The sequence below is a fragment of the Heteronotia binoei genome, chromosome 1, assembly GCF_032191835.1.
Source record: "Heteronotia binoei isolate CCM8104 ecotype False Entrance Well chromosome 1, APGP_CSIRO_Hbin_v1, whole genome shotgun sequence".
Lineage (NCBI taxonomy): Eukaryota > Metazoa > Chordata > Lepidosauria > Squamata > Gekkonidae > Heteronotia > Heteronotia binoei.
This window is the reverse complement of record NC_083223.1, coordinates 257,619,517-257,630,801: the sequence shown is the minus strand read 5'-3', so window position 1 is coordinate 257,630,801 and position 11,285 is coordinate 257,619,517. Positions and strand designations below refer to the sequence as shown.

Sequence of the window (11,285 nt, the reverse complement as noted above, 5' to 3'; positions counted from 1 at the left end):
TAGTAAACAAAAGAAAGGCTATTAACAGACTTTTGTGCAGTCCCAAAACGTAGGACTGGCAGAATGTTTGGATATCAAGTTAACATCTTAACATTAAGAATACTGAACCCTTGAGAAAGACCTCAGATTTTTTTTCATCCTATACGTTTGGAATGAGTTCAATGCTTTGTAAGACAAGGTTTTTCTCCCTCAGAAACAGAACATATTTTATGGGGGGCAGTCAGCACTTCCCAAAATGTCCTACTTGAAAAATTTAAACCCTTGTATGTTTTCATCCTATACATTTTGAATACAAAAACCTTTACCCTTAAAAAGCATTTTACTCATTCTAAAAGCGAAAATATTTCACAGAAGTGTTCCCCAAACGTTCTCAATTTTTCTGCTGGACAAACAGATAAAAAGTCCTAGAGAAATAATAGCAGGGGCACACTCCGCCTTGAATTTTCCTATTTTTTTCTGGGCCTTCACATCTCTATAGGTTGTGCACAGAGTTTTGGGCTAGAAAAGGTTTTCAAATGAAATTACAATCTCCATAAACTGCCACGATTAAAAAGCTTCCACACCCTCTTTCGAGCAAAAACCAAGCCAAGATCCCTTGGCTGGGGAACCAAGAGATCTCATTCCTCCTCCAGTCTCATGTTCCCTAAAGACATAAATAGACAGAGAAAAAATTCTTTCCAAGATACTAAGAGTTCATATTCTGTGGCTTCTTCCAAACTATGTGCAGTATCCAAAGCCTGGATATGAATTGTGTTGACCAAGAACTACCCTGTGAAAATACAACACCAAATCCTCAAGGCAAAAGTTGGAGGAACACTGAAGGACTGTGTGGGAAGACTGAACCAAGAAAAATGCGGAGTAGTAAGTGGCTTTGTCATTTGGCTACAGACACTGTGGCTTTTTGCACAAAGTTCAAAAAGGAGAAAAATTTGGCCTTCATGTTGGTTGGCAACTGAGCTGATGAACCTCAGACTTTGGCCCAGATGTGGGCACCCTACGAGGGATTCTCCACATCCTGTTTGCAACGTTTGGCTGCCAGGTCTGCATTGTGTGCCTTCCGAATGTGCCGGTAGAGGTCTCCAGATTGGGTGTAGCTGCGCATGCAGTAGCGGCATTCATAGGGACGCTCCCGTGTGTGGACTGTGGCATGGCGCCGGAGTGTGTAGGAGCAGGAGAAGGTCTTTCCGCATGTCTTACAAGTGGGCATGTCCTCAGTGAAGATGCCAAAGTTAGGGTGAACCTCATAGTCCTGTAGATACATCTGCTCGTGCAGAGGCGGAATCGCCATGTTGGAGAAACTTTGCCCGCTGGGCACAGGGATCATATGATAGGGTACAGTTTCCTGAGGCAGGAAGGCACCCTCTGAAGATACTTCCTCTAGCCCACCAGGCTCTGCAAAGTTGTCCAGATGCCGGCTGCAGCCTCCAACTGACCCTGCTTCCATAGTAGGCCGCTGGAAGACACTCTCCAGCCTCTCCTCTGGGTTCTGCCCCTCCAGCTGCTCAGCTGTGTCTGGCTCCTCATCAGAGATCACAATGGCTTCCATTTTGACTTTGATGGAGGACCTGTTTGGCTCCTTTTGGCAAACTACACCGACGCTGCCTTCCAGCTGTTCCGCATACTTCTCCGGAGCAGTGTCCATACTGGTAGGGCCCTCAGCAATGTTCCCCAGGGGAAAACAGCTGTGTGAGATGGTTTCGGTAGAACTGCTGGGGCTGGAGAGGGAGATGTCAATGACAGCTGGTGGAAGGGGTCTGGTTGGGGGAAGGGCATGTGGGGAATCGCCCTCCATGCCAGGCTGGGTGGTGTCTGCAACGTCTAGCGTGGAGGCCAGCAGTTCATCAGAACTGGCTTTCTCTCCTCCCTTCCGCTCCTCTGTGTTTTTCGTCTCTGCTTCACAAGGCTGAGGGAGTGGGGGCAATGACTGTGCCTCAGGGGCCAGTGGCTGGCACTTGGAGGTGCTGGGTAGAAGTTCTGAACTGGCTGGGGAATCTTCTTCCTTCTTGGTGCTGTCTGCTTCAGTCAAAGCCCGGGCCTGCAGTTTCTTCTTACACACTTTCACAATGTCGTTCATGTGCAGGTAGCTGGCAGCAGCCAGGACGTCCTCCACTGGAGTGTCACTGAAGGACAGGCTGCCTTGGTACATGAATTCCAGGAGCAGTCCAAACGCCGGGGCCGTGACAATCTCATTGTTGATGCACACCAAGTCCCCCTTGTCCAGCCCTTCCTTGTAGAACATGTGAAAGAAGGCACTGCACGAGGCTAGCACGGCCCGGTGGGCCAGGAATTGGGTGTTGCCCACCAGCACCGTGCAGTCGCAAAGGAAACCCTCGTGTTGCTGGTCCCGCAGGCTCCGCAACAGGTTCTTGCTGTGGTCGGGGAAATCCATGGTAGCGGTCCTTTCAGGATTGTGGAGACACTAATGGCATACCTTTATGCCCTTGGGATGCAAGGAAAAAGGAGGAGACACTTAGTAACTTCATTACAAGGGCTGTGAAAAGTTACATTTCCAGACCTTGGGCCACATTCTGGAATCCAAGGCAAGTTGAACAGTTAGCTTATATTATTAGTTCATCTAGCCCAAATGATCTCCTCTGTCTGGCAGCAGGTCTCCAGAGCAGTTTTCCCAGCAAGACTACCTGAGAGGCTTTAAAAATGACGTGGGGGCCTTTCTGGGACAGCATCCTCACCTCTGCTATCTGGGGCTCTACCTTCAAGCGACCAACCTTTGCCTTTTGCTGTCTGAGGGGCAGAAAGGTAGAACTTTTATTTTTGTACTTATATGTCTGTATATATATGTGCACACACACCTGGAAGTCATGGCAGCTTCTGGTGACTGACCCCTATTGGGGGCCTGGAGGTTATTTAGAGTGGAGGCTGAATAAAGCCTGCCCCTGTCCGCCCCTGTCCTCCCAACTGTTGGTATTTCAAGGAGATCTCCCATCTAAGTACCATCTAAGTCAACCCTGCTTAGCTTCTGAGATCTGACAAGATCAAGCTTGCCTGGCCTAGAGCAGAAAGGTAGAAATTTTTACTTCGAACTTGCCTAGAGATTTCTCACTCCAATCCTCCATCTCTTTCATTTGGGGTACTACAACCTCTCTGACCCAAATGCTTGTTAAGCTAGACAGCCGATGCCAAGGCTTTTCTCCTCCCAGATCCCTCCACAAATTTTACTCCCGGCAGTCAGCATAACTTGAGCACCTTTCCAAAGCATCCCAAATGAGCCCATGCTGTTCCCAGTACCTGTATGCCTGTCTTCAATAATTAGCACAAATGCATTGCTATGGGTCCTCTTTATCTAGATATCTGCTGCCAGTCTGTTGGAATCTCCCCCCCCCCACACACACCATATTTCCTTTATAAGGATGTTTTCCCCTCAATTACCAATTCACCCAAATTGTGCTCCCAACAAGAATGTCCCTTACTCTAAGCTCCTCTTACCAGACCCCTCCTTAGCACCCAACCCTTCCATCCCTTAAAAATTCTCTCTGTAATGAATCCCCACACCCACTTGCCTTCAGCCTATGTTCTGGTGTGCTCCCAAATAATACCTGCCTGTTATGTTCCAATTCCCCACATAATGAATCTCCCCTCCTGAACCTTGGGCGGGTTCTCCCCTTCCCCCCCGCATCTGCGTTTTTCCTCTGCTTCCCCCATAACCCTAACCCCATTATAGCTGCCCCCCATGAGGACCCCCTTCCCAAAGACAGTTCTCCCTGGTCCACCCCTCCCCCACCTTGACCCCCCTCTACATGGCCTCCCCAGGCCCCCCCGCAGGGGATTTCACGAGTTTCCTTCTTTCAGCATATAATACAAATATGAAGGAAGGCACCCTTTTTTCCTCCCCCCAGCATGGGGTGCGTTGGGTGTTGCTGGAGAACCCCTTCTTTTCCCCCCACTTACCCACCACAAAGCAGAGGCCTCGAGGGACCCGCCCCCTCCCTCCTGATTGGCTGCTCTTCCCTGTCACTTCTCTCCCGCCACATCGAAAGGCGAGGCTTTGCGGTGCCCATCTGTCACTCTCCCCTCCTCCCGACTGGCTCTCCGCCTGCCCGCCCACTCGCGGCGCTCATTGGATCGCTTTCTTGGCCTGGGGTCGCGCTCGTCCAATCTTTATTCAACTGGTTTTGAATGGGCTTACCTTGAAAACAGAGACGGGAGACAGAGACGGAGGGTGGGTCTTTTGCTGTCCTAATGTATTCTCCCATTGGCCTACCCCTTCTTTGTCAATCACGAACCGCTCTCGACTTTTTGATTGGAGGAGCTGCGTCGACGTAACATCTCGGAGACCGTCCGTTGACTCTTGGCCGTTAGCGTCGATTGGTGGAACTTCTTCTGGAAGTCCTCCATAGGAAGAAGAGGCGGAGATTCAGTTTCTATAGTTACTGGGAGTCGTGCTAACAGGGGTGGTCAAAATGCAGCTAGCGAGCCACATAGCGAGCTCTTTCACACACATTGAGTGGCTCTGGAGGCTTCCACCATCTCATCGGCCAGCTTGGAAAAGGCATTTAAAGTTGCTTTCTTTCCACCTCCCCTTCCCCCATCTATTTGTGGCTCTCAAACATCTGATGTGCATGTCTTGTGGCAGGAACTCTTTTGCATCTTAGGCCACACACGCCCCTGATGTAACCAATCCTCCAAGAGCTTTCAGGGCTCTTAGCACAGGGCCTACTGTAAGGAGGATTGGCTACATCAGGGGTGTGTGGCTTAGCATGCAAAGGAGTTCCTGCTACAAAAAAAGCCCTGCCAGCTGGAATGGAGATCTCAGAGTCCTTGTATTCCAGTCAAAAGGTGGGAGGGGTGATGCAAACGTACAATGCACAGCTTGATTAGAGCAGAGGGGAAATGCTTGGAGGGCAGAAAATTAGCATCTGTAGTGACAGAGAAATCTTATGTCCTTATTCAGCCCTGAACATAACAACATAAGAGCTCTGCTGAATCAGATCAGAGGTTGATTTAGTTCAGCATTCTGTCCAGGAACTGGGCATAGAAGCCAAGGCCTTTTCCTGATGCTGCCTCCTGGCGTTGGAATTCAGAGGTGGACTGCCTCTGAATGTGGAGGTTCCCTTTAGTCATCATGGCTAGTGGCCACTGACAGAATTATCTTCCACAAATCTATCTAATCCCCTTTTAAAGCTGTCTGTGCCTGGATCATCATTACCTCCTCTAGGCAGCAAATTCCACATTTTAACCACTCACTGTGTAAAGACTGATGGGGGGGGGCAGGGAGTCCATCGTTCTGAATTTGTGAATGAAATCCAGTGATCTCACCTTGTAATCTCCCCTTGAAGCATCCGTGTTTGAGGATTGCTACTCTTAGATCAGCAATGGAATGACCCAGCATATTATAGTGTTCTCCCAAGTGCTTTTTGAGTATTATGTTGTTGTTGTTGTTTTAATGTCAGATTTCTGTCAGTTTAGCTAAGCAGGGTTGGCTTTGGCTAGTAGTTGGATGGGAGACTTCCCAGGATTCCTGGGGTTGTGACATGGAGGCAGGCAATGGCAAAAACCCCTCTATTTGTCTCCTGACTTCAAAAACCGCACGGGGTTGCCATAAGCCAACTGTGACCTGAGGGCACTTCCCACTAACCACACTCTGGACGTGGATCCTGGCTTGGTGGAGGGATTCTCTGGCTGCTGCCTCCCCTCCTTAAGACACCCCCTTTGACGGCAGCCGGAAAACTGGGTGTGGGGGGGATTGTTCTCATTTGGACCTGTCACAGGACTGGGGTGCTCGGCTTCTGTCTTTGCTCCAGCGCAAGACCTACAGACCCAGCAGTCTCGTTACACTCACTGGCGTTCTTTGTTTCATATATTTTTATTAGAATTTTAAGGGAAAACAGGATAGGGAGATACAGAATGGAAAAGGGGAAATAAAATGATTTCGACAACAAATGCTCTGCATCACTAGATTGAAGATCATATTCTTAGTTTCTAGAAAATTTATAATCTATAGATGATAACTAATAATTTGCTAGTATAATTTTATAATATCAGAACTGAGGAATATACAGAAAAGTGTCCCAGATCATATACAAAATCATAATTGTGCATTAAGCCAATCAGAGAAAAGTTTCCAAGGATTTTCTTCATCACTTGATAATTTACCTTTAAGGCGAAGCGCCAATACATCTATTCAGGCTATTTCTAATACTTTCTTGATCGAGTCTTGCTTCCTCGGAGCTTCATGGTGCTTCCAACCTTGTGTATCATTAAATGTTTATTGTGCCTCGAAAGGTCCATCGGCAGTATGCACTCACTCACTCACTGGCATTCTTGTTCGCCTGCCTCCCTGCCTTCTGATAGCAGCCGCTAGGAGTCGGCTGGCGGACGAAGCCTAAGAACAGCCCAGCTAGCCCGCCAGCCAATTGCTAGCTGTCATTTCAAACCCATCCAGCAGGTTTGAAACTCTTAACGTCTCTGCGTGGTTGGAGCGGAGCCGGAAAGTTTCAGTGGGACTTTGGAACAGCCCTTTTTGGGGAGGGAGCGGGAGCGAGAGCGTGCCGCCGGTGGGCATCTCCGGAGGGGGGGCCCTTTCGCTTATCCTGACGCAAGATGAGGAAGAGAGAGCCTGCGAGGGGGGACACCCCTCTGAGAAGATCCACCCGCCTGCAGCAAGAGAAAACTTGGGAGCAGCCGCAGGTGAGGCTGGGGGCAGGAAACAACCCTGCCAGGGTGGGGCATGGCTCAGTGGCCCTGGCTTGGCAAACGCAAGATCCCAGGTTCGGCCCTTGGCATCTCTCAGTAAAAGGAGCCTCAGGGGACGGTCTTTGGAGAGCAGCTGCGGGTCAGAGGAGACTGCCCAGTGCTAAATGGACCGAGGGGCTGGTATAAAACAGCGCCCGAGGACAGCTGGACAGCTCCTTATGCATCCAAAACAGCCTTGCCTGCCACAGGCACCGGTAGGAAAAACAACATCGCACATGTTTAATGATCATAATTATGATTGCACAAATAAATAAATTCTGGGGATGCAAGAGCCAGTTTTTTACAATGGCACGTGTGTGAAGGAAGAGCTCTAGCCCCTTTCATATTGGGGGGGGGGGGGGGGATGTGGAATCTAAAGTCAGGTGACCAGTTCCCTTTGCCAGAATTTTTTTTCACAAAGCAGTAGACAAGTGGCACCTTTAAGACCAACTAAGTTTTATTCAGAATGTAAGCTTTCGTATGCTGTAAGCAGACTTCATCAAAAATGGAATAGCAAGCCGTCCTAAATATAGAGAAAGTGGGTATTTTTTTTCACATTTGTGGAGGGGTGGGGTTGGCTGGTGAAACTGCAAACGCTTGCATACACTCATTTACTGTGTTGAATTGACAGTATGTCTTAATTCATTTTGGTGAAAATCAAATTTTAATTTAAAAAAACAACAACAACACCCTGACTGACAGGTAGTTTAGGATTTATCACTGCAGTGCTTTTGTGCTTATTAGCCAGAATACAGAAAGCGGGAACAGCTCTAGTAGTTCTAAATGGAATTGCCCACCTTTCTTGTTTATTTCTATCTCTTCCAAAACAAGAGAGGTAAAAACATAGTGTTAAAAACAATGAAAGCTGGAAATTCAGAGAAGGAGCCTAGACAACTTTTATGGGCGGCAGGTTTCCATAAACTCCAATTTGTGTGTGTGTATGTGTGAAGGACCGCCAAGTTGTAGCCGACTCACAGCTAATACTCCCTCTAAGCTGTGGAGTCTTGTGAGCAAAAATTCTACTTTGTAAGTTACTGGTATTAAAGGTGTGAACTACTGCATCAATTAGTTTGCTCTGGGGTCATTTTTCCTGAGCGGAGACAAAAATGTGTGAGCTGGAAGCTAAAAAATTGTGAGTTAGCTCACACTAACTCAGCTTAGAGGGAGCACTGTTCACAGCTACCCCAGCAAAGGGTTTTCAAGGCAACTGCTTAAGCAGGGGTGGTTTGCCATGGCCTTTCTCTGCAGTCTTCCTTGGTGGTGGTCTTCCATCCTAGTACTGACCCTGCTTAGCTTCCGAGATCTAACGAGATCAAGCTATGTACCATGCTGCTTTCTCTCCCTCCCATGTTTAGGAGCTTGAAAAACAATGGCCATTTTGCCAAATCCATGTGTTAGATGAAACTTGGACATTCCAGTGAGAACTGAATCCCGGTGGCCAAGTTTTAGACACTTTTGGATGTCGTTGTGTACATTTATTTTGCAGAAGACTGTAGGGGGAAACCCCAGTGACACCTCTCCCTTTGGAACACCCTCCCCTGTGAAGCTTACACTGTGCCTGCCCCTTTCTAGGCGCCAGGCCAAAATGTTCTTACTTACCCAGCCTTCTTAATTAAGGGGCTGATCTTTCCACATGACTTTTGTAGTGTGCCATCAAAGTGTTTTACGAGGCTCCTTTCAAGTTGCTCGCTGTTATATGCTGTGTTTATGCAAAAAGCTGGATTTTTTTGATGCCAGGTTTTAGTTTATTAATTGCAAACACCCTTCGTGGTTACGTTATGCTTTACTTTGCAAGCCACCTCCAACAGGTTCTCTGGAATGGCGGCATAGATATTTTCTACATAAATCTATGTATGTATGTATGTATAGGTAAAAAGTACCTCAGGTAGCAGGCTCTGTGAAATACCTTTCTCTGCCTGAGGCCTGGAAGGCCACTGCCAGTCAGAATAGATGGTTGAAGGCACCTTCATATGGCCGCTGCCATTTTGGAAGAAAATATAACTCAGCGGTTATATGGAATTATATTTGCATGCAGCTTTGCATGCAGAAGGATCCAGGATGGCACCCTGGTATCCCTCCCCAATGGAGGAAGTCAAGTAGGCCAAGTTGGGGGTGGGGGAGCCTTTCTCTGCCTGAGAGCTTGGAGACCCACTGCTGTTCAGATACATCCAGGTGAACTGCCATGTTGATCTGAAGCAATAGAGCAAAGCTGGAGTCCAGTAGCAGCTAAGACCAGCAAAATTTTATTCACAATGAAAGCTTTCAAGTGCTAAAACGCACTTCATCAGACAACAGTATGGGGTGGAATTAGGCTTACATATATAGAGAGTGGGCAGTGAACTAGTATGCAAAATAGTGAAAATTAAGAATAGCTAGTTGGGGTCTGGCAATTGTCAGCCTGGGTTGACTGGGCAGAAAAAATAGCAAAGGCAATAAACATCAGAATTGGAGATTGAGGTCCACATCACCAGGCCTCCTAAGTGTGAAAAGTAATAAGCTGGAGTCTGTTGTAATGTTTCATTGATCTCCTCTAAAGCAAGAATAAAATAACATTTTTCTGTAGAATGAAGCTGGAATCTACTCTGCTGTGTTCAAATGCTAATACAAAAATACATCAGAATACAGAAATACATTGGAATTGAGAACAGGGGTGTTGAACTCATTTGTTATGAGGGCCAGATCTGAAATAAATCAGACCTTGTTGGGCCGGGCCATGTGTGTCATAAAATGTAGCACCAGATAGCAGAAATATAAATTCTATAAAGGACACTGACAAACAAAGATTTTTTTTTAAAAAACTTAAAATAAAACATGCTTAAGACATTAGCACTTGTTGGTCTTAAAGGTGCTTTCTTTGTATCACAGGAGAGATCCAGGGAACTGGGCAACAGAAGCTCTGGCTCTTTCCTTCTTTCCCCAAGGGACCAGGAGGGGGAGGAATCTCAGCCAATAGAAAGGAGAGAGGCTTGGCTCAGTAGCTGTGCTGTGCGATTGAGAGAGCCTGGCAAAGCAAGCTCTTCCTCCACTCCTCCTCAACAGAGGAGCCTCAGCCAGTGGAGAAAATAGAGGTTTTGCTCTGTAGCTCCTGTGCGATTGAGCAAGCCTGGGAAAACGTGCTGTGATGCAGAAGGAAGCAAGAGAGAGAGAGAGAAGGAAGCAGACAACAGCCAGTTGCTTGGGGGCAGCTGATAGGAGCCCTCTGGGGGGCTGCTTTGGCCCCCGAGCAGCATGTTTTACACTTCAACCTTCCAGGACATTCATTTGGTTACCTCAGAGTAGCTGTTTTACTGCAAAGGAATGTCAAGAATAGAATGGAAAGGGAAGCTGCTGAATTACAAGTTATTATGAAACTTGGAACAAACACCTCCCCAGGACTGAACAGGGATATTGGTTTCTTGTGTAATTACATATGCTAAACTCATCCTCACCAAATAGAGATTTACATCCACTGTATTCCACTGTATTTCTCTTTTAGAATAGTGTATCAGAATAACGTCTGTGATAGTATACAATATAACAGAGTAGAAATCTCTCTGACAGAACTATTCTTAGAAAAGGATGTTGTTAGTTTAACCCGCACTTGAGCGGTATATATCCACTGCTATTCTTTTAATCTGCTAAAACTGTTTTCACCATTTTGCATACTAGTTCACTGCCCACTCTCTATATACGTAGGACTCACTCCATCCCATACTGTTGTCCGATGAAGTGTGTGTTTACACATGAAAGCTTACATTGTGAATAAAACTTAGTTGGTCTTAAAGGTGCTACTGGACTCCAACTTCGTTCTATTGCTGTTCAGAGTCGAGTATGACTTAGGAAAGAAGTGAATTTTCTAATCCATGTATTTTCCCCAACACAAATAAAACACAATATTGTGTGGAAAAATGTATGTATTCTGTAACATGTGTGAGAATGTAATGTATGTAAGTGCCTTTCTATTTGTATTACATGCACTAGAAATCACCCTAAAGCAGATCTCTGTTAAATAATGTTAGATGGCCCCTGTAGGCTGGCACGGTATAAAACAGCTTCGTACTACATTCCTTTGCAAAGGCAGGAAATAGCTGTGAGTGGCTGAGAAGGCGGGAGACACCTTCTTCGAGCGCCTATCTCTTTGCAACTGTAGAAACATCTGTGCAGTTTGCGTGCAAGCGGAAACTCCCAAGAGAGCTCAGCTGCCTTAACTGCAACTTTTTAACAGTTGCAAAAGGCAGCCTCTGTTTACTCCGTCTTCAGGGGCTTTCTCACACGATTGGTCAAAACATCCGTGACTGCATATTACAAAATAGTCCTGCACACGAGTCTCGCGCATCCCTTTTCAGCAACGCATGTGTAATATTTTTGACTGCTTGCCAAACCTTTTTGAATTGCAGAAAGGCCTTTTTTTTTTTTTTAGCCCAGTGTGATCTTTCTGCATAGACCATTTGGTTGGTTTTATTCATGTATTATTAATTGCATTTCATTGTTATCCTGCCTCTTGCCCAGCAATTGAGCTCTGAGCGGTTTATTTATTGATAGAAGATGTATGCTTAATTTCTTGTTTTGTGCATGATTTGCAAAGTGCCTTTTTTAGAAGATGGGAGTTTAACAAA

The 11,285-nt window shown here is 46.5% G+C and overlaps 2 protein-coding genes across 2 annotated transcripts in view; one reads left to right on the top strand and one right to left on the bottom strand.

The window, feature by feature from the left end:
- ZBTB3 (zinc finger and BTB domain containing 3) lies at positions 1-3,941 on the bottom strand. Its single transcript, XM_060254051.1, has 2 exons — positions 3,907-3,941; positions 1-2,440 (listed from the first exon to the last, which is right to left on the bottom strand). Exon 2 carries the CDS (start codon positions 2,387-2,389, stop codon positions 995-997), a length of 1,395 nt encoding a protein of 464 aa, XP_060110034.1. The 5' UTR covers positions 2,390-2,440; positions 3,907-3,941; the 3' UTR covers positions 1-994.
- Positions 3,942-6,424: 2,483 nt separating this feature from the next.
- The window catches only part of LOC132582457 (5'-3' exonuclease PLD3-like), a 45,027-nt gene continuing 40,166 nt past the window's right edge, over positions 6,425-11,285 (top strand). Inside the window, exon 1 of the mRNA XM_060254039.1 lies at positions 6,425-6,645. Within this exon, the coding sequence (XP_060110022.1) occupies positions 6,559-6,645 (87 nt within the window). The 5' untranslated portion in view covers positions 6,425-6,558. The remainder of the gene's footprint in view (positions 6,646-11,285) is intronic.

Bases quoted from the DNA above. Each gene is read 5' to 3' on its own strand.
- ZBTB3 (XM_060254051.1), bottom strand. From the start codon at position 2,389: ATGGATTTCCCCGACCACAGCAAGAACCTGTTGCGGAGCCTGCGGGAC.